Consider the following 23,960-nt stretch of genomic DNA (forward strand, 5'->3'; position numbering starts at 1 on the left):
CTGGGGGCACTATGGGGGCTTTGTAAACACACGTGGCCTTCAATTTCGGACAATTTTTCTCTTCAATATCCCAATGGCGCTCCTTCTCTTCTGAGCATTGTAGTTTGCCCACAGAGCACTTTACATCCACATATGGGGTATTTTCTTACTCAGAAGAAATGGGGTTACAAATTTTTGGGGGCTTTTTTCCTATTTTCCCTTGTGAACATGAAAAATTTAGGGTAACACCAGCATTTTAGTGACTTTTTTTTTTCATTTTCCCATTCAATTCTAATGAAAATTTGTCAAACACCTGTGGGGTGTTAAGGCTCACTACACCCCTTGTTACATTCCGTGAGGGGTGTAGTTTCCACATGTGGGTATTAATTTTTTTGCGTTTATGTCAGAACCGCTGTAAAATCAGCCACCCCTGTGCAAATCACCAATTTAGGCCTCAAATGTACATGGTGCGCTCACTCCTGAGCCTTGTTGTGCATCTGCAGAGCATTTTATGCCCACATATGGGGTATTTCCATACTCAGGAGAAATTGCGTTACAAATTTTGGGGGTCTTTTTTTCCGAGTACGGAAATACCCCATATGTGGTCCTAAACTGTTTCCTTGAAATACGACAGGGCTGTTGCTAAACTCCCAGCATGCCTAAACAGTCAGTGGCTGTCCAGAAATGTTGGGAGTTGCTGTTTTGCAACAGCTGGAGGCTCTGTTTTGGAAACACTGCCGTACAATACGTTTTTCATTTTTATTGGGTGGACAGTATAAGGGGGTGTATATGTAGTGTTTACCCTTTATTTTGCGTTAGTGTAGTGTAGTGTTTTTAGGGTACATTTGCACTGGCATGTTACGGTGAGTTTCCCGCATAGGAGTATGCGCTGCGGCGAAAAATTTGCCGCAGCTCAAACTTGAAGCAGGAAACTTACTTTAAACCTGCCCGTGTGAATGTACCCTGTACGTTCACATGGGAGGGCAAACCTCCAGCTGTTTCAAAAATACAACTCCCAGCATGTACTGACAGACCGTGCATGCTGGGAGTTGTACTTTTGCAACAGCTGGAGGCACACGTGGGAAAACCTTCAGTTAGGTTCTGTTACCTTACTCAGTATTTTCCAACCAGTGTGCCTCCAGCTGTTGCAAAACTACAACTCCCAGCATGTACTGATCGCCGAAGGGCATGCTGAGAGATGTAGTTAAGCAACAGCTGGAGGTACTTAACTACAACTCCCAGCATGCTGAGACAGCTGTTTTCTGTTTGGGCATGCTGGGATTTGCAGTTTTGCAACATCTGGAGGGCTACAGTTTATAGACCACTGCACAGGGATCTCCAAACTGTGACCCTCCAGATGTTGCAAAACTACAAATCCCAGCATGCCCAAACAGCAAACAGCTGTTTGGGCATGCTAGGAGTTGTAGTTTTGCAAGATCTGGAGGGATACAGTTTAGAGACCACTGTATAATAGTCTCAAACTGTAGCCCTTCAGCTGTTGCAAAACTACATATTCCAGCATGCCCAAACAGCTGTCTGGGCATGCTGGGAGTTGTAGTTTTGCAACATCTGGAGGGCTACAGGTTAGAGACCACTGTATAATGGTCTCAGACTGTAGCCCTCCAGATGTTGCTAGGCATCTTACCGCCTTCCGTAGGATCCAGGGAGCCGTCCTCTTCTGCCGCACGACTTCGCCGGCCGCCGATCTCCGTCGCCCGCAGCCTCCGGATCGGTAAGTGGATCTTCGGCGCCGGTTTCCCCATCCTACTCCGCCTGTTGTGGGTGGGCAGGACGGGGAAAATGAAAGTTAACCCGATCTGCTATTGGTGGTCGCCTCTAGACCACCAATAGCAGGGCTAGGAGGGGTGGCACCCCTGCCACCTCACTCCTATCCCTTCAGGTGGATCGTAGGTGTCTTAGACAACCACGATGCCCCTTATATTCCGGGTCACCATAGACTCGTATGACCCGGAATCGGCGCAAATCGCAAGTGTGAATTCACTTGCGATTTGCGCCGATTGCTGACATGGGGGGGTCTAATGACCCCCCTGGGCATTTGCACGGGGTGCCTGCTGATTGATATCAGCAGTCACCCCGGTCCCCGCCCAGCACGCGGTGGGGACCGAAATTCCCACGTGCGTATGGATACACCCTTCGCCCTTAACCCTTAACGACGCAGGACGTATATTTACGCCCTGCGCCGGCTCCCATGATATGAAACGGAAATTGCGCCGCGATCCCGCATCATATCGCATCGGTCCCGGCGCTCATCAACGCCCGGGACCCACGGCTAATACCACACATCGCCGATCGCGGCGATGTGCGGCATTAACCCTTTGGAAGCGGCGGTCAAAGCTGACCGCCGCTTCTAAAGTGAAAGTAAAAGTGACCCGGCTGCTCAGTCGGGCTGTTCGGGACCGCCGCGGTGAAATCGTGGCGTCCCGAACAGCTTGCAGGACACCGGGAGGGCCCTTACCTGCCTCCTCGGTGTCTGATCTGCGAATGACTGCTCCGTGCCTGAGATCCAGACAGGAGCAGTCAAGCGCCGATAACACTGATCACAGGCGTGTTAATACACGCCTGTGATCTGTGTAAAAAATCAGTGTGTGCAGTGTTATAGGTCCCTATGGGACCTATAACACTGAAAAAAAAAGTTAAAAAGTGTTAATAAAGGTCATTTAACCCCTTCCCTAATAAAAGTTTGAATCGCCCCCCTTTTCCCATAAAAAAAATAAGTGTAAAAAATAAAAATAAACATATGTGGTATCGCCGTGTGTGTAAATGTCCGAACTATAAAAATATATCATTAATTAAACCGCACGGTCAATGGAGTACGCGCAAAAAAATTCCAAAGTCAAAAAAAGCGCATTTTGGGTCACTTTTTATACCATTAAAAAATTAATAAAAAGTGATCAAAAAGTCCGATCAAAACAAAAATAATACCGATAAAAACTTAAGATCACGGCGCAAAAAATTAGTCCTCATACCGCCCTGTACATGGAAAAATAAAGTTATAGGGGTCAGAAGATGACATTTTTAAACGTATTAATTTTCCTGCATGTAGTTATGATTTTTTCCACAAGTGCGACAAAATCAAACCTATATAAATAGGATATCATTTTAACTGTATGGACCTACAGAATAATAAGGTGTAATTTTTACCGAAATATGCGCTGCGTAGAAACGGAAGCCCCCAAAAGTTACAAAATTGCGTTTTTTTTCTTCTTTTTTGTCGCACAATGATTTTTTTTTCCGTTTCGCCGTGCATTTTTGGGTAAAATTACTGTCACTGCAAAGTAGAATTGGCGACGCAAAAAATAAGCCATAATATGGATTTATAGGTGGAAAATTGAAAGGGTTATGATTTTTAAAAGGTAAGGAGGAAAAAACGAAAGTGCAAAAACTGAAAAACCCTGAGTCCTTAAAGAGTACCTGTCATCAACAAAAACTTTTAATATGTTGTTTATAATCATTAATGAAGAGATATTGTAATATATCTTCATTAAAAAATATTAATATTTATACCAGTTTTTTCATTTTATACTTTTGGCCACTAGGGGTCACTCTTCTATGCCTGGTCTGCAAGCAGCATCCTATGCTTTTCATAGTAAGTGTACAGCTTTTAGGACTAATGCTGAAAGGGTTCTGGTCCTTCCACCGGAAGTTCAGTACTCTCAGCTCAGGACTCGCTCCCAGCCTGTGAGCTACAAACCTTCACATGCCTCTCATATAACAGCCAGTCACCTCCCCCTGCCCCTCACCACACGTTATCTTATACATTGTATTATCTCACTGCACTCCCTGCTCTGTGTAATTGCTCCCTCAGCCCCTGGTTCTCAGCATTGACTTTTTAGTGCAGAGAGACACAGGAGAGAGAGAGACAGGCTGCCGTCCCTCCCTTGTACTTAGTCTGTATGCACACTGCAGAGCAGTGTTTCCCAACCAGGGTGCCTCCATCTGTTGCAAAACTACAACTCCCAGCATGCCCGGACAGCTGTTGGCTGTCTGGGCATGCTGGGAGTTGTAGTTTTGCAACAGCTGGAGGTGCCCTGGTTGGGAAACACTGCTGCAGAGGGAGAGCAGTATACAGGAAGACTGGCAGAAGCAGAGTTCCAGCCAGGCTTCATGTGACATCATGCCTGCCGGGACCCGCCTCCTTCCACCCCTCAGAAAGACAGTGCTCCTGAGCTAATGAAGAGGGATGAAAAAAGGTATTTTAAACCTCAATAAACACAGGGATAGGCATAGTTAGAGAAAGGGACAGATGGGAAGGGGGATCAGGGAAAGTTTAGATGATGACAGGTACTCTTTAAGGGACCCGGCCATTTTTTGAACATCTGACCACTGTCACTTTAAGCATTATTAACCCTGGGATGCTTTTACCTTTCATTCTGATTCCGAGATTGTTTTTTCGTGACATATTCTAGATTATGTTAGTGGCAAAATCTTGTCGATACTTGCATCATTTCTTGGTGAAAAATTCCAAAATTTTATGAAAAAATTAGAAATTTTGCATTTTTATTACTTTGAAGCTCTCTGCTTATAAGGAAAATGGATATTCCAAATAAATGTTATATTGATTCACATATACAATATGTCTACTTTATGTTTGCATCATAAAGTTGACATGTTTTTACTTTTGGAAGACACCAGAGGGCTTCAAAGTATAGCAGCAATTTTCCAATTTTTAACAAAATTTTCTAAATCGGAATTTTTCAGGGACCACTTCAGTTTTGAAGTGGATTTGAAGGGCTTTCTTATCAAAAAATACCCCATAAATGACCCCATTATAAAAACTGCACCCCTCAAAGTATTCAAAATGACATTCAGAAAGTTTAACCCTTTAGGTGTTTCACAGGAATAGCAGCAAAGTGAAGGAGAAAATTCAAAATCTTCATTTTTTACACTTGCATGTTCTTGTAGACCCAGTTTTTAAATTTTTACAAGGGGTAATAGATGAGAAATCCCCCCAAAATTTGTAACCCAATTTCCCTCCAGTAAGGAAATACCTCATATGTGTATGTCAAGTGTTTGGTGGGTTCACTAGAGGGCTCAGAAGGGAAGGAGCAACAATCGGATTTTGGAGAGGGAATTTTGCTAAAATGAATTTTGGGTGTTTGACGACTTTTTGACTAAAGTGCAGTTTTTTCCCCAAATTTATCATTTTTACAAAGGGTAATGGGAGGAAATGCCCCCCAAAATGTGTAACCCCATCTCTTCTGAGTATATAAATACCCCATGTTAGGACGTAAAATGCTCTGCAAGCAAACTACAATGCTCAGAAGAGAAGGAGTCACATTTAGCTTTTGGAAAGCAAATTTTGCTGAAATGGTGTTTGGGGGGCATGTCGCATTTAGGAAGCACCTAGGGTGCCAAAACAGCAAAAAAACTATTTTGGAATCTACACCCCTCAAGGAACGTAACAAGGGGAACGGTGAGCCTTAACACCTCACAGGTATTTCACGACTTTTTGTGAAAGTTGGATGTGTAAATGAAAAAAAAAATTTTTTCACAAAAATGCTGTGTTACATTTTTACAAGGGGTAATAGTAGAAAATGACCACCAAAATTTGTAACCCCATTTCTTCTGAGTATGGAAATACCCCATGTGTGGACGTCAAGGGCTCTGCTGGCGCACTACAATGCTCAGAAGAGAAGGAGCGCCATTGAGCTTTTTGAAAGAGAATTTGGTTGGAATGGAAGTCGGGGGCCATGTGCATTTACAAAGCCCTCTGTGGTGCCAGAACAGTCGACCCCCCCCCCCCCCCCCACATGTGACCCCATTTTGGAAACTACACCCCTCACAGAATTTAATAAGTGGTGCAGTGAGTATTTACACCCCACTGGCGTTTGGCAGATCTTTGGAACAGTGGGCTGTGCAAATGAAAAATTTAATTTTTAATTTTCACGGATCACTGTTCCAAAAATCTGTCAGACACCTGTGGGGCATAAATGCTCACTGTACCCCTTATTACATTACGTGAGGGGTGTATTTTCCAAAATGGGGTCACATGTGGGCGGGGTCCATTGTTCTGGCACTATGGGGGCTTTGTAAACACACGTGGCCTTCAATTCCGGACAAATGTTATCTTCAAAATCCCAAAATACCCTTCTCTTCTGAGCATTGTAGTGCACCCGCAGAGCACTTTACATCCACATATGGGGTATGTTCTTACTCAGAAGAAATGGGGTTACAAATTTTGGGCGACTTTTTTCCTATTTTCCCTTGTGAAAATGAAAAATTTATGGTAGCACCAGCATTTTAGCAAAAAATTTTTTTTCTCATTTTCCCATCCAACTATTTTGTCAAACACCTGTGGGGTGTTAAGGCGCACTATACCCCTTGTTACATTCCGTGAGGGGTGTAGTTTCCAAAATGGGGTCACATGTGGGTATTTTTTTTTTTTTTTGTTTATGGCAGAACCGCTGTAAAATCCGCCACCCCTGTGCAAATCACCAATTTAGGCCTCAAATGTACAGGGTGCCTCCAGCTGTTGCTAAACTCCCAGCATGTCTGGACAGTCAGTGGCTGTCCAGAAATGCTGGGAGTTGGTGATTTGCAACAGCTGGAGGCTCCGTTTTGGAAACACTGCCGTACGATACGTTTTTCATTTTTATTGGGGGGGGGGGACAGTGTAAGGGGGTGTATATGCAGTATTATGTGGTAGTGTAGTGTAGTGTAGTGTTTTTAGGGTACGTTCACACTGGCGGGCGTTTACAGTGAGTTTACTGCTAGGAGTTTGTGCTGCGGCGAAGCAGAAAACGAACTGTAAACCTGCCTGTGTGAATGTACCCTGTACATTCACATGGGGGGGACAAACCTCAAGCTGTTTCAAAACTACAACTCCCAGCATGTACTGACAGACCGTGGATGCTGGGAGTTGTACTTTTGCAACAGCTGGAGGCACACTGGTTGGAAAACCTAACTCAGTATTTTCCAACCAGTGTTCCTCCAGCTTTTGCAAAACTACAACTCCCAGCATGTACTGATCGCCGAAGGGCATGCTGGGAGATGAAGTTATGCAACAGCTGGAGGTACACAACTACAACTCCCAGCATGCCGAGACAGCTGTTTGCTGTTTCGGCATGCTGGGATTTGCAGTTTTGCAACATCTGGAGAGCTATAGTTTAGAGACCACTGCACAGACCCACGCGCGGCGGGGACAGAAATTCCCACGGGCGTATGGATACATCCTGGGTCCTTAAGTACCAGAAAGCCAGGGCGTATCCATACGCCCTAGGTCCTTAACCCCTTAAGGACCAGGCCATTTTATACCTTAAGGACCGGAGCGTTTTTTGCAATTCTGACCACTGTCACTTTAAACATTAATAACTCTGGGATGCTTTTAGTTATCATTCTGATTCCGAGATTGTTTTTTCGTGACATATTCTACTTTAACTTAGTGGTAAAATTTTATGGTAACTTGCATCCTTTCTTGGTGAAAAATCCCAAAATTAGATGAAAAAAATGAAAATTTTGCATTTTTCTAACTTTGAAGCTCTCTGCTTGTAAGGAAAATGGATATTCAAAATATATTTTTTGGGTTCACATATACAATATGTCTACTTTATGTTTGCATCATAAAATTTATGAGTTTTTACTTTTGGAAGACACCATAGGGCTTCAAAGTTCAGCAGCAATTTTGAAATTTTTCACAAAATTTTCAAACTCACTATTTTTCAGGGACCAGTTCAGTTTTGAAGTGGATTTGAAGGGTCTTCATATTAGAAATACCCCATAAAAGACCCCATTATAAAAACTACACCCCCTAAAGTATTCAAAATGACATTCAGTAAGTGTATTAACCCTTTAGGTGTTTCACAGGAATAGCAGCAAAGTGAAGGAGAAAATTCAAAATCTTCATTTTTTACACTCGCATGTTCTTGTAGACCCAATTTTTGAATTTTTGCAAGGGGTAAAAAGGAGAAAAATTTTACTTGTATTTGAAACCCAATTTCTCTCGAGTAAGCACATACCTCATATGTCTATGTTAATTGTTCGGCGGGCGCAGTAGAGGGCTCAGAAGAGAAGGAGCGACAAATGGTTTTTGGGGGGCATGCCGCATTTAGGAAGCCCCTATGGTGCCAGGACAGCAAAAAAAAAAACACATGGCATACCATTTTGGAAACTAGACCCCTCGGGGAACGTAACAAGGGGTAAAGTGAACCTTAATTTGAACCTTAATGCCCTACAGGTGTTTCACGACTTTTGCATATGTAAAAAAAAAAATTTTTTTACCTAAAATGCTTGTTTTCCCAAAATGTTTACATTTTAAAAAAGGGTAATAGCGGAAAATACCCCCCAAAGTTTGAAGCCCCATTTCTCCCGATTCAGAAAACACCCCATATGGGGGTGAAAAGTGCTCTGCTGGCGCACTACAGGTCTCAGAAGAGAAGGAGTAACATTTGGCTTTTTGAAAGCAAATTTTTCTCTGGGGGCATGCCGCATTTAGGAAGCCCCTATGGTGCCAGAACAGCAAAAAAAAAAAAACACATGGCATACCATTTTGGAAACTAGAGCCCTCGGGGAATGTAACAAGGGGTAGTGTGAACCTTAATACCCTACAGGTGTTTCACGACTTTTGCATATGTAAAAAAATATATATTTTTTTTACCTAAAATGCTTGGTTTCCCAAAATTTTTACAATTTTAAAAAGGGTAATAGCAGAAAATACCCCCCAAAATTTGAAGCCCAATTTCTCCCGATTCAGAAAACACCCCATATGGGGGTGAAAAGTGCTCTGCTGGCGCACTACAGGTCTCAGAAGAGAAGGAGTCACATTTGGCTTTTTGAAAGCGAATTTTGCTCTGGGGGCATGCCGCATTTAGGAAGCCCCTATGGTGCCAGGACAGCAAAAAAAAAACACATGGCATACCATTTTGGAAACTAGACCCCTCGGGGAACGTAACAAGGGGTAATTTGAACCTTAATACCCTACAGGTGTTTCACGACTTTTGCATATGTAAAAAAATATATATTTTTTTACCTAAAATGCTTGTTTTCCCAAAAATTTTACATTTTTTAAAAGGGTAATAGCAGAAAATACCCCCCAAAATTTGAAGCCCAATTTCTCCCGAGTACGGCGATACCCCATATGTGGCCCTAAACTGTTGCCTTGAAATACGACAGGGCTCCAAAGTTAGAGCACCATGCACATTTGAGGCCTAAATTAGGGACTTGCATAGGGGTGGACATAGGGGTATTCTACGCCAGTGATTCCCAAACAGGGTGCCTCCAGCTGTTGTAAAACTCCCAGCATGCCTGGACAGTCAACGGCTATCTGGCAATACTGGGAGAAGTTGTTTTGCAACAGCTGGAGGCTCCGTTTTGGAAACAGTGGCGTACCAGACGTTTTTCATTTTTATTGGGGAGGGGGGTTGTATAGGGGTATGTGTATATGTAGTGTTTTTTACTTTTTATTTTATTTTGTGTTAGTGTAGTGTAGTGTTTTTAGGGTACAGTCGCACGGGCGGGGGGTTCACAGTAGTTTCTCGCTGGCAGTTTGAGCTACGGCAGAAAATTTGACGCAGCTCAAACTTGCAGCCGGATATTTACTGTAATCCTCCGCCCATGTGAGTGTACCCTGTACGTTCACATTGGGGGGGGGGGGGGGGAATCCAGCTGTTGCAAAACTACAACTCCCAGCATGTACGGTCTATCAGTGCATGCTGGGAGTTGTAGTTTTGTAGTTTTGCAACCGCTGGAGGCTCCGTTTTGGAAACAGTGGCGTACCAGGCGTTTTTCATTTTTATTGGGGAGGGGAGGGGGGCTGTGTAGGGGTATGTGTATATGTAGTGTTTTTTACTTTTTATTTTATTGTGTGTTAGTGTAGTGTAGTGTTTTTAGGGTACAGTCACACGGGCGGGGGGTTCACAGTAGTTTCTCGCTGGCAGTTTGAGCTGCGGCAGAAATTTTGCCGCACCTCAAACTTGCAGCCGGATACTTACTGTAATCCTCCGCCCATGTGAGTGTACCCTGTACGTTCACATTGGGGGGGGGGAACATCCAGCTGTTGCAAAACTACAACTCCCAGCATGTACGGTCTATCAGTGCATGCTGGGAGTTGTAGTTTTGCAACAGCTGGAGGCACACTGGTTGTGAAACACCGAGTTTGGTAACAAACTCAGTGTTTTGCAACCAATGTGCCTTCAGCTGTTGCAAAAGCTACAACCCCCAGCATGTACGGACAGCGGAAGGGCATGCTGGGTGTTGTAGTTATGCAACAGCTGGAGGCATACTACTTTGGCTGGGGATGCTGGGCATTGTAGTTATGCAACAGCTGGAGACACACTGGTTTGCTACTTAACTCAGTGTGCCTTCAGCTGTTGCAAAACTACAACTCTCAGCAGTCACCGACAGCCAACGGGCATGCTGGGAGTTGTAGTTATGCAACCACCAGATGCACCACTACAACTCCCAGCATGCACTTTAGCTGATTGTGCAAGCTGGGAGTTGTAGTTACACAACAGCTGAAGGTACACTTTTCCATAGAAAGAATGTGCCTCCAGCTGTTGCAAAACTACAAGTCCCAGCATGCCCATAAGGGAATGCTGGGAGTTGTGGTGGTCTGCCTCCTGCTGTTGCATAACTACAGCTCCCAGCATGCCCTTTTTGCATGCTGGGAGCTGTTGCTAAGCAACAGCAGGAGGCTGTAACTCACCTCCAACGATCCTTGCCGCACAGGTCAGTCCCTCGTCGTCTCCGCCGCCGCCGCTGCTCCTGGGGCCCTGATCCCAACAGGGGCGCCGGGGATCGGGGTCCCCAGCACCTGGGGTGCACGTCCCGCACCCGCTCACGTCCTCCGGAAGAGGGGCGGAGCGGGTTGCGGGAGTGACACCCGCAGCAGGCGCCCTGATTGGTCGGCCGGTAATCCGGCCGACGAATCAGGGCGATCGTGAGGTGGCACCAGTGCCACCTCACCCCTGCTGGCTCTGGATGTTCGGGGCCGTCTCTGACGGCCCCGATCAGCCAATAATTCCGGGTCACCGGGTCACTGGAGACCCGATTGACCCGGAATCCGCCGCAGATCGCTGGACTGAATTGTCCAGCGATCTGCGGCCATCGCCGACATGGGGGGTCATAATGACCCCCCTGGGCGATATGCCCCGATGCCTGCTGAACGATTTCAGCAGGCATCGGGCACCGGCTCCGCTCCAGATGGTTGCGGGGGGCCGGTAAAACACATGACGTTCTCATACGTCATGTGTCCTTAAGGACTCGGAAATGGAGACGTATGAGAACGTCATGTGTCGTTAAGGGGTTAAGTACCAGGACGCAAGGGCGTATGCATACGTCCTTCGTCCCCAACAGGTTAATGGAACGAGCCTTGCGCATGATCTCTTCTTTCTGAAGAAAATGGTGTACTCTGCAGATGACATCCCTAGGTTTCTTAGGGTTGGGGTTCTTAGCCTTGAGGGCTCTGTGAGCTCGATCCAATTCTAGCAGGGTCTTTGTAAAGTCTCTGGTATATTTTGGGGAAGCACTGTTTCAGGAAGGCCCTTGATGTTATTCCTATGATTTCTATTGTCCATGTCATCTAAGTGATCCACGGTCAGGGCATGTTGTATAGATAAATTGACAGTAGTTTCTTGTATCTTTTGCAATTGAGTTGAAGTTGAGGTGCGAAATTCCTCAAGAGATTGCACTTGCTCCTCCAGGCAGGTAACTGCAGTCTTGACAGGTTTCAGGGCCTGCTTCCACGCCGATTTCAGACCTATCACCATCAACTGCAAGTCCATTTTTGTTGCGAGCAGTGCTAACAGAGCCTGTGGTTCAGGATAATGTTTTAAGGTGTTGGCTGCCACCTCAGGAGATGGCAAAGTTTGTGCATGAGTTGTACAGGAAGCAGATAGTTGTGAGAGCAAGGGTTCCTTCGTTTATGGAGTCACGGGGCAATTTCCAACCACAACCGCTGATTGGATGGCTGGCCGTGTGACGTCACATCACCTAACCGAAAGTTCCAGATACCGGGAACAGAATTCTGTCATTTCAGTTTGTGTGGAGGCGAGGAATTTTAGAAAGGGTTTTTTTTATTTTTTATTTACTGTTCTCCCTCCTGTAGTAGATATTGCATAGGGTTAAAATACTGTGGGCAGCATAACACTGGTGCAGGCATTGCGATTCCAGGACACTATGAATTACAGTACACTGAGACATAGTTTAAAAATGCTACCCGTATACAGGCAAATTGTCACAGGGGCGGGTCCTGGCAGCTGCTCTTTGCCCAGTCGGCTTGATTGACACGTCTCTTTTGTCTCTAGCAGTGTATAGGAAGACACTGGAAGACATAGTGGTCAGCACTACAAAGTCCAACACTACCCGCTAGGGACTTGTTTAACCGATGCACGGACAGAAAACACCTTTTACCGACTTTGCAGATTCCTGCATACAGACAGGGTGCTCAATTCCAATAGTTTATAGTAGTAAGCATAACAGTCTCATAGTAGAAAATTATAGGAAGCACTCAACAATCAACTGGTCAACTTTTCCTTTGCACAGGTTTTGATAAATCTCCGCTAGGTCTCCAAACAGTGGACTGCTAGGTGTCCGGACAACGGTCTGAGCATGCTGGGAGTTATAGTTTTACTGGGAGTTTTAGTTTAGTTTTGCTTTAGATCCACAGTTTGGAGACCACTGATACAAGGATAAAGGTGTCTCGAGGACTAATTACAGGGGTTCAGGTGGCATTTTCAAACTAAGATTACTTTGAATGACCAAGTGTCTCAGTGTAATTCACAGTGTCATGGGATCGTGATGCCTGCACCAGTTTTATGCTCTCCACTATTTGGGAAGCATAACACTGATAACAGGTTCCCCTTAACTGTAGTTAAATATAAAAAATGTAGCTATTTAAAAATAATGAATAAACAACTTAAATTGCAAAAAAAAAAAAAAAGAGAGAACCAAAGTGCCACTCCCTTACAAAGTAATAACAGCAGTTCTCCTCTCCCCAGAACATACCCCCGACCCACATCACAGATCCCCCCTCATCAGAGGTCCCCCTGTCTCCAGCCCCCACATCAAATGAATCCCCTCTTCAGCCCCCCCACATCACAGGTATCCCCTTTCCATCCCCCAATATCACAGGTCCCCCCCTCTCCAGCCTCCAGATAACTGGTCTCCTTCCTCCACCAGCACCCACCAACATCACAGGTCCCCCATCTGCAGCCCCCCACATCACAGGTCCCCCATCTGCAGCCCCCACATCACAGGTCTCCCTCTGCAGACCCCCACATCACAGGTCTCCCTCTGCAGACCCCCCCATCACAGGTCCCTCCTCTGCAGCCCCCCACATCACATGTCCCCCTCTCCAGCCTCCACATAACAGGTCTACCCTCTCCACCAGCACCCCCCACATCACAGGCCCCCCTTTGCAGCCCCCCACATCATAGGTCCCCCTTTGCAGCCCCCCCCACATCACAGTTCCCCCTTTGTACCCCCCCCCACATCACAGTTCCCCCTCCCTTTGCAGACCCCCATATAACAGGTCTCCCCCTTACCAGAAACTCCCCCTCCCCCACACCACATAACAGGACTCCCATCCCTTTCCATTACATTGTAATAACATTAGGTTCCCCTTTCCTCTCACCTAGTATAGTAGATCTTCCCACAAGCAGCTGCAGTGACTGTGTGCCGACAAGAGGAAGGGCCAGAGCATTGAGGAGGCAGAGCGTAGAGGTTAGTGTCCTGTCTGTACAGCTCCCAGAACAGACTCTGTAGCCCCAGACCTCAGCTCACTGTGTTAGCCTGTCAGGATCCTCAGGACCTGTGTGTGATGCTGCAGCTGCGTGCACACAGGTTCTGACACTGCTGACAGACTGACACAGTGACATGTCGGGACTCAGGCAGCCGGCCTACCGGGAATTCTCCCTGTATCCCGATAGGCGTCCCCTGAGATCTGAGGTACCCGGGGCTGCTTTTTCTTTTTATGTCTGCCTCCCATAACTAGGGCTAGTACCTATTAAACGTCGGCCCAGTCAGGAGCTCTCACAGGTAGCATCCGGACTCCAGCTTGTCAAGCCACGCCCCAGCACAGCGTTTTTTAACTCAGTGCCCGCTTCCTCTTCCCAAATCCATTGAGCTGTGGCGAAACATGTTGACGGGGCTGAGTGATACATGTTTTAACACTTGTGCATAGCCCTTAACAATATTGCATATGTTCTGCAGACATATGCAATTAGTGTGATATTGCTACTTGCGGTCAAACGACTAATGGACTGTTTGCTTTAATCTATCTGTTTAACGGGCTATTTCACTTCGTTTTTTGGTGTATTTAAGTAAAAATTTTTCTCTCACCAGCATTCAATGCTTTAGTTAGACATTTTAACATGGTATCAAAATAAACAGCAGGCGTGCCATAACAAGTATGTAACAGCAGTATCTAGACATAGCACAATAATGTAGAAAAAAGGGGATCCTGAAACTCATCACTTGTTGGTCATTAAGCACGGTAAGGCCATCATGGAGGTCTGGAGTAGAACAGGAGGCTCAGAGGCTATAAACTGGTAGTTTCGTACAGGTGCACTTCTTTCGGTCCCTTGCATACGTCACTGCAACCCGTGTTTTTATGGGAGATTTTTGCGTCCACGTGATCAAGTGCTCGTGAAAACATGAGCAAAACAGTGTGCTATTAATGACATTACCCCAGTATTTAAATCCCAGCAAAGAACAAATTACAAAAATGGGGATAGATCAACCCTATCATTCAGACCGAATGGTCCCTGTGCTGCTAGGCGGATGATCCATAGGGCTTCATAATAGCACACTGTTTTGCTCATTTTTTCACATTTTATTTTTCATGTGCACTTAATCACGTGGACGCAGAAATCTCCCATAAAAACACGGGTTGCAGTGACGTAAGCAAGGAAGTCCGGAAGAAGTGCACCTCCACAAAACTACCGTTTTAGCCTCTGAGTTCTACTCCGGACCCCCATGACAGCCTTACTGTGCTGAATCACCAACAAGCGGTGAGTTGCAGGATCCCCTTTTTTCTACATTATTGTGCATTTTTGTCTTTCTTAGACTTTTTACTAGCACCACCGTAGATCACAGCTATATACACTGCTCAAAAAAAATAAAGGGAACAATTAAACAACACAATGTAACTCCAAGTCAATCAGGAAGTAACACTGATTGACAATCAATTTAACATGCTGTTGTGCAAATGGAACAGACAACAGGTAGAAATAATAGGCAATAAGCAAGACACCCCCAATAAAGGAGTGGTTCTGCAGGTGGTGACCAGAGACCACTTCTCAGTTCCCATGCTTCCTGGCCGATGTTTTGGTCACTTGTGAATGCTGGCAGTGCTTTCACTCGGGTGGTAGCATGAGACGGAGTCTACGACCCACACAAGTGGCTCAGGTAGTGCAGGTCATACAGGATGGCATATCAATGCGAGCTGTGGCAAAAAGGTTTGCTGTGTCTGTCACTACATCCAGAACATGGAGGCGCTACCATAAGACAGACCAGTACATCAGGCGACGCGGAGGAGGCCGCAGGAGGGCAATAACCCAGCAGCAGGACCACTATCTCTGCCTTCATGCAAGGAGGAGTACTGCCAGAGCCCTGCAAAATTACCTCCAGCAGGCCACAAATGTGTCCACTCAAACGGTCAGAAACAGACTTCATGAGAGCCTGACATCCACAGATGGGAGTTGTGCTAACAGCCCAACACCGTGCAGTACGTTTGGCATTTGCCAGAGAACACCAATATTGGCAAATTCGCCACTGGCACCCTGTGCTCTTCACAGATGAAAGCAGGTTCACACTGAGAACATGTGACAAACGTGACAGAGTCTGGAGATGCCGTGGAGAACGTTCTGCTGCCTGCAACATCCTCCAACATTACCAGTTTGGCGGTGGGTCAGTAATGGTGTGGGGTGGCATTTCTTTGGGGGGGGGCCACACAGCCATGTGCTTGCCAGAGGTAACCTGACTGCCATTAGGTACAGAGATTAGATCCTCAGACCCCTTGTGAGACCATAACACAATCACCAGCCACCCGGGCACTACCAGTTGTGGACATCCACGATGTTTATATTGCGGTTGGATTACAAAAGGTAATAATGCATCCTTTAAATCTTTTTCCACCGGATAGCTTTTTTCCATTAAGAGCCATTTTGATTGCTCTTCTATGTTCGTTGTATATTTACTGACCTGCAGATGTGGAATTCAATATATCGGCAGGACAGTACAGACTTTAAGGGCACGAATAAATAAACATCGCCATAATATCCATACCAAATTTATGCAGCATAGTGTCTCAAGACATATGACTATGGTCCATGCCGCCGATCCTCACTGCCTGTCTGTATTGATAATTGAGGCTATCCCTGAAGGGACACACAATAGATTCCAGAAACTTATTAACAGGGAATCTTTCTGGATTTTCAATATCAATTCACTATGGCCCTTTGGGCTTGATGAATTGATTGAGAAAACAACCCTTTAAAATGGTTTACATCTTAAATACATCTTAAATAGTCTTACATTCTGTCTATTTTCCATTTTACATTTTTCCTGATTTATAACAGGTATCAGCTTTATATTTAATGGTTATCATTTTGCTATATGGTTATGTCGCTCTGTTAGTTATCTATATATTTTGTATATTTATCATTATCAGTAGCAAGATCCGGTAATTCTGGGTTCACACCACGTTTTGTTAAATACGGCTCCCGTATACGGTGTGGAGGAGGGGGCGGGGCTTAATCGTGGCGCCCGCATTCAGCCGTATTCGTTAACCGTATTTAATGTATGTCTATGAGCCGACCGGAGTGAACCGCAGCCTCCGGTCGGCTTCGTTTTCGGCCGTATGCGGTTTCCCGACTGCAGGCAAAAACGTGGTCGACCACGTTTTTGCCTGCGGTCGGGAAACCACATACGGCCGAAAATGAAGCCGACCGGAGGCTGCGGTTCACTCCGGTCGGCTCATAGACATACATTAAATACGGTTCCCGAATACGGCTGAATGCGGGCGCCACAATTAAGCCCCGCCCCCTCCTCCCAACCGTATATGGGAGCCGTATTTAACAAAACGTGGTGTGAACCCAGCCTAATCCAGGTTTTATCTAGTTTCTCCATCCGTGTGTGACGTCCCCATAATTGTTTGTATAAATTCAGTCTATTGTTCAGTTTGATCATGCCTGATGAAAAAAACAGATGGTTTTGAAACGCGTTGCATGTTTTAAGAATAAAGCACCTTACCGTACAAGGTTGTACCTATCTCCTCTGTGACCGTGCGATCCAGCTTCCAGCTTCCACTTCCACTTCCAGTCTTCTCTCCCCATCTCCAGTTCATGAGAGCCTGACATCCACAGATGGGAATTGTGCTAACAGCCCGACACCGTGCAGGACGTTTGGCATTTACCAGAGAACACCAAGATTGGCAAATTCGCCACTGGCACCCTGTGCTCTTTACAGATGAAAGCAGGTTCACACTGAGCACATGTGACAAACATGACAGAGTCTGGAGATGCCGTGGAGAACGTTCTGCTGCTTGGAACATCCTCCAGCATGACCGGTTTGGCGGTGGGTCAGTAATGGTGTGGGATGGCATTTCTTTGGGAGGCCACACAGCCATGTGCTTGCCAGAGGTAACCTGACTGCCATTAGGTACAGAGATGAGATCCTCAGACCCCTTGTTAGACCATATGCTGGTGCGGTTGGCCCTGGGTTCCTCCTAATGCAAGGCAATGCTAGACCTCATGTTGCTGGAGTGTGTCGGCAGTTTCTGCAAGAGGAAGGCATTGATGCTATGGACTGGCCCACCCGTTCCCCATACCTAAATCCGATTGAGCACATCTGGGACATCATATATTGCTCCATCCACCAACGCCATGTTGCACCACAGACTGTCCAGGAGTTGGCAGATGCTTTAGTCCAGGTCTGGGACGACATCCCTCAGGAGACCATGTGCCACCTCATCAGGAGCATGCCCAGGCATTGTAGGGAGGTTATATGGGCACGTGGAGGCCACACACACTACTGAGCCTCATTTTGACTTGTTTTAAGGACATTACATCAAAGTTGGATCAGCCTGTAGTGTCATTTTCCACTTTGATTTTAAGTGTGACTCCATATCCAGACCTCTATGGGTTGATAAATTTGATTTCCATTGATAATTTATGTGTGATTTTGTTGTCAACACATTCAACTATGTAAAGACGAATATATTTCATACGATTAGTTCATTCATTCAGATCTAGTATGTGTTATTTAAAGTGTTATGTTAGTGTGCCCTTTATGTTTTTTGAGCAGTGTTCATGAACCGGTGTCTCCCATGGGGCTATTTATGCTTTTGTTGCCTTGATTCTTTGTAGCTATTGTGTATTGTCAGGTGCCTCCGTTTGGTTATTTCTTTCTCTTTTATCAGAGGTATCTAGACATAGCACTTTAAATAAAACAGTTTTACATGTTCTAAAGGAGTAAATAGTATAATTAATGGTACAGATTCTTTAACCCCTTAACGACATAGGACATAAATATACATCCTGGTGCCCTGGTTCTTAACACCTTAAGGACCAAGGGCATACCTGTACGCCCTGGTCCCGCTCCCCTGCTATGGTGCGGGGTCACAGACTGACCCCGCGTCATAGCCGAGTGGTCCCTGCAGCTATCAGTCACCAGGACCTGTGTCTAAAACAAAATTAAATTTTTCATTTTCACGGACCACTGTTCCAAAAAATCTGCCAGACACCTGTGGGGCGTAAATACTCACTCCACCCCTTAATACATTACATGAGGGGTGTAGTTTCCAAAATGGGGTCACATGTGGGGGTTCCATTGTTCTGGCACTATGGGGGCTTTGTAAACACACGTGGCCTTCAATTCCGGACAAATTTTCTTTTCAAATTCCTAATGGCGCACCTTCTCTTCTGAGCATTGTAGTTTGCCCGCAGAGCACTTTACATCCACATATGGGGTATTTTCTTACTCAGAAGAAATGGGGTTCCAAATTTTGGGGTTCTTTTTTTCCTATTGAAAATGAAAAATTTAGGGTAACACCAGCATTTTAGTGAAAACTTTTTTTCATTTTCCCATCCAATTTTTATGAAAATTTGTCAAACACCTGTTGGGTGTTAAGGCTCACTATACCCCTTGTCATGTTCCGTGACTGCTGTAAAATCAGCCACACCTGTCCTTGTTGTGCGGCCGCAGAGTATTTTATGCCCACATACGGGGTATTTCCGTACTCAGGAGAAATTGCGTTACAAATTTTGGGGGTCTTTTTTTCCTTTTACTGTTTGTGAAAATAAAAAGTGTGGGGCAACACCAGCATGTTAGTGTAAATTTTTATTTTTTTTTTTACACTAACAGGCTGGTGTAGCCCCCAACTTTTCCTTTTCATAAGGGGTAAAAGGAGTAATAGCCCCTTAGAATTTGTAGTGCAATTTCTCACGAGTACGTAAATACCCCATATGTGGCCCTAAACTGTTTCCTTGAAATATGACAGGGCTCCGAAATGAGAGAGCGCCATGCGCATTTGAGGACTAAATTAGGGATTGCATAGTGGTGGACATAGAGGTATTCTATGCCAGTGATTCCCAAACAGGGTGCCTCCAGCTGTTGCTAAACTCCCAGCATGCCTGGACAGTCAGTGGCTGTCCAGAAATGCTGGGAGTTGTTGTTTTGTAACAGCTGGAGGCTCCGTTTTGGAAACAGTGCCTTACAATATGTTTTTCATTTTTATTGGGGGGACAGTCTAAAGGGGTGTTTATATAGTGTTTTACCCTTTATTTTGTGTTAGTGTAGTGTAGTGTTTGCACTGGTGTGTTACGGTGAGTTTCCCGCTAGGAGTTTGCGCTGCGGCAAAAAATTTGCCACAGCCCAAACTTGAAGCAGGAAACTTACTGTAAACCTGCCTGTGTGAATGTACCCTGTACATTCACATGAGGGGGGGGGGGGGGGGGGGCAAACCTCCAGCTATTTCAAAACTACAACTCCCAGCATGAACTGACAGACCGTGCATGCTGGGAGTTGTACTTTTGCAACAGCTGGAGGCACACTGGTTGGAAAACCTTCAGTTAGGTTCTGTTACCTAACATAGTATTTTCCAAACAGTGTGCCTCCAGCTGTTGCAAAACGACAACTCACAGCATGTACTGCCGAAGGGCATGCTGGGAGATGTAGTTATGCAACAGCTGGAGGTCTGCAACTACAACTCCCAGCATGCCGAGACAGCTGTTTGCTGTTTGGGCATGCTGGGATTTGCAGTTTTGCAACATCTAGAGGGCTACAGTTTAGAGACCACTGCACAGTGATCTCAAAACTGTGGCCCCCCAGATGTTGCAAAACTACAAATCCCAGCATGCCCAGACAGCAAACAGCTGTTTGGGCATGCTAGGAGTTGTAGTTTTGCAACATCTGGAGGGCTACAGGTTAGAGACCACTGTATAGTGGTCTCAGACTGTAGCCCTCCAGATGTTGCTAGGCAACTTACCGGCTTCCGTAGGATCAAGAGAGCCGTCCTCTTCTGCTGCACGACATCGCTGCCCGCCGATCACCGTCGCCCGCTGCCTCCGGATGGGCAAGTGGATCTTCTGCCGTCAGTCCTCTTTAGTTCCCCGTTCTGCCCCGCCTATTGTGGGTGGGCAGAACAGGGAAAACGAAAGTTAACCCCCCCGCCCCCGATCTGCTATTGGACGTCGCTTCTAGACACTGAAGGGATAGGTGCCACCCCTCCTATCCCTTCAGGGGGATCGTAGGTGTCTTAGACAACCGCGATCCCCTTTATATTCTGGGTCACCGGGTAACCATAGATCCCGTATGACCCGGAATCGGCGCAAATCGCAAGTGTGATCGCCGACATGGGGGGGGGTCTGATGACCCCCCTGGGCATTTGCACGGGATGCCTGCTGATCGATATCAGGGCGTATGCATACGCCCTTCGTCCTTAACCTGTTGGGGACGAAGGGCGTATGCATACGCCCCTGCGTCCTGGTACTTAAGTCCTATACATGACGCAGCAGCCAGGGACCTGCTGGTAATGGCAGACATCAGCAATCGCGCTGATATCTACCATTAACCCCTCAAAAGCCATGATTAATACAGATCACGGCATCTGCAGCAATGGGGCACTTTGAATGGATGATTGGATGGCCCGCAGAAAAAGGTCCCTTCACCTGCCTCCATCTGTCCTCCCGGCGTCGTCTTCTCTGGTCTGCTTTCCAGTAGACCAGAGAAGTAGATCACCAATAACACTAATCAGTGCTATGCATATATAGACCTCTGCAGAGAAAAGATCAGATTTGAATGACCGCTGTGGAGCACTTCCTCGGCTTATAACTAGCAATCACAGCATTTAAAGAAACATATCACGTTTTTAATACGTCAATTTGTTATATTAAATGTCGGTAGAAGAGCAATAATGATGCAATTTATTTTATTTTTCAAAACTTTCCTGGGAGCGCAAATATTTTCAGGGAGCGAATGCAATCTGAGGAGAAGACCATTGTGGTCAGGAGACCTGAAGATCTTTAGCAAAAATGTACATCTGGAGACAGGGGCGGACTGATGCCACTCAGGGCCCCCGGACCAAATAAAGAAAGAGCAAAACTCCACCCCTGGCCCCACCTCTGCCCTGCCCCTTTTACTGCCCAAACCACTTCTTATGCCCCACCCCTATATATCAGAGTACAAATTCAGTCTTTAAAAAAAAAAAAAATATGCAGCAGGGATGGGAAAAATTGCCATCTGAGCCACTGCCATGATGTAGTGAGCTGTAAAAGGCTGGTAGAAGATACATACTATATACTTATGCAACCCACCTGGCCAGGCTGGCTTGTTCTTGTGTCACCCTTTGGTCCTGCGCCTGCAGACTGAGAAAGCTGGCAGAGCAGGGAGTTCTTTGACAGCCATGGCAGTGATCTCCTGCGCTTAGACATGAGGTCACGTCACATGCCTCTCCCAGGCAGCCACTGCGGTTCTCTTAAAGGGCCGCCACCAGAGCTGTCTGGAAGAGGAATGACAGTCACACCCAGCTCCGGGCCCGGGTCCGACACAGTGGAATCACCGCAATGACACTGGCTGCAGCGGGCCCTTTCCCTAGGCCAGGTCCGGCTGTTTAAAAAAAAATGATATGTGATTATATGTGGCAGACGGCGGGCCCTGGAGATGGAGCTTCTGGCTGTAAATATCTGGTTTACAGACAGGAGGACCATCTCCAAACATCCATTTTTTTCTAAAGTCTCCTGAGGATTCCTGAAGGTCTTCTCCTCCGATAAATAGGAGTTAATGATTCAAGAATTACCATTAGACTATTATAGCCCACAGAAAGGGAAGAAGCACAGCTCTCTTATCCAGAGAGTGACAGTGTGATATATGCGTGTATAATGTTGCTGTCCTGTTATACCTAGAGTAGGCTTCATGCTGCACAATAGATTTCATTAATTCCGGCTTTTATTTTTTTTTAATTTATTATAGCACCAACATATTCCAGCTTATAACACAAATAGAGAAACACAGCTGCACATCCACCATTTGTATTTTGGTCTACTTGCTTCTCAGCATAATTCCAGTGTATACAGAGTTTTTTTTTTTTTAATCACTCACATCATACAGAGAATATACAAACTCCATGGAAATGTTGCCATTGGTCAGACTTGTGCTTTGAAGCATTGTGGTTTTGGATACAAGCGCCAACTAGTGAGCCACCATACTAATGCTAACACTGTCCTAGTCTACACAGCAATGCCGACAAGTGAAGTGTAGGAAACATGAAGAGTCATGAAGTGTCTAATTCATTTTGAAGTAGCTAAGAAGATTTAAAAAAAAAAAAAATTATAAAATTAATATTTCCTTACCATAAGATTGTGTGCAGGCCTTTTTTTAAAAAAACAAAAACATTTTGTCTTCTAAGTGGCAATTTACAAAGCAGTTCTGCAGCTTATTCATTTGAAATTTTGTGAAAATAGAAAACTCAAGGGACTGTTTCTTAACTTTGGGAAACCCCTTTTTTGTTGTAAGTATCACCATCAGCAAGCCAATCACATGGTGTCCCACTGCTAGGACCATTAGTGTCATCTGGCAGTAAATTGTCAGTTTTGCAGACAAAACAAAGCTTTACACATGTCATACTTACATCAGTGAGCTGACTATGTAATCCATAATGTATGTTTCTCCAGAGGAAAAGATGCACTTTATAGCTACTCTCCCTCTGTATAATAGATGAGTATCCTAAGTGAGGAACTCCTTTCTTTTATCTTATTGGGGTATAAAAAATTTTTTCCCTAAACATTAAGAGCCATAGTAGCATTCTGTGTTCTGAACATGTTACATAGTGCCTTTTGTCCGGATCTCTTCCTTTGTTGGAAACTGTTAAATGATTTAGGATGAATAAAATCAGGTGTGATTATTAATTGTATTACACTGATAATACAATAAGCATAAGCTATACTTTTTATGTAAGAAACAGTCCATGCTCTGTAGATTTTGTGCACAATAAACAGCTTTTTTTTTATTTTTACTTCTCTCTTTTGAGGAATCCAAATGAACCAGAAGGGAAAGATCGAGTGGAGAGCAGCAGGTGAGATTCATGACCTTGTCTCTATCATTGTTCAGATCCGTTATCATTTACTATACAATTTCATTTTTATGTGCACATTTTCATTTCCACATCCATTCTTCTGCTGAACATAATACTTTAGTACTTTTTATTTCTCTGTTCATTCATTGACCCACTTTCTCTCCCTTTGGGCTCACTCTTATTCATCTTTCCTTCTGGAATCTGAACCTAAACTTTGATTTTGATGTCTTGGATATATTTACTATTTTGTCTTTTGAATATTAGCAACACATATTGTACTCTTTAAAACATTGTAATGAATTATAAGAAGTTCTTCAAGGGTCCTCTCACTGCACAAGTTGTCTGTACCACAAATCAAAATGCACCTACCTTCTTGATGTGGACTCAACTTATAAACTACTTTTGGTAAAATCTGTGGCATTTCCTCAAGAAAATATAGCATGTTTAGTTTCTG

At 45.1% G+C, this 23,960-nt stretch overlaps 1 protein-coding gene across 11 annotated transcripts in view; it reads left to right on the forward strand.

Moving 5' to 3' along the window:
• MARK2 (microtubule affinity regulating kinase 2) overlaps positions 1-23,960 on the forward strand; it is a 729,699-nt gene that overhangs the window by 649,389 nt on the left and 56,350 nt on the right. For all 11 annotated transcript variants that reach the window (XM_056527186.1, XM_056527185.1, XM_056527187.1 and 8 more), the window contains one exon: positions 23,462-23,506. In XM_056527186.1, the coding sequence (XP_056383161.1) occupies positions 23,462-23,506 (45 nt within the window). The remainder of the gene's footprint in view (positions 1-23,461; positions 23,507-23,960) is intronic.

Source organism: Hyla sarda, chromosome 6, assembly GCF_029499605.1.
Source record: "Hyla sarda isolate aHylSar1 chromosome 6, aHylSar1.hap1, whole genome shotgun sequence".
NCBI classification, from domain to species: domain Eukaryota; kingdom Metazoa; phylum Chordata; class Amphibia; order Anura; family Hylidae; genus Hyla; species Hyla sarda.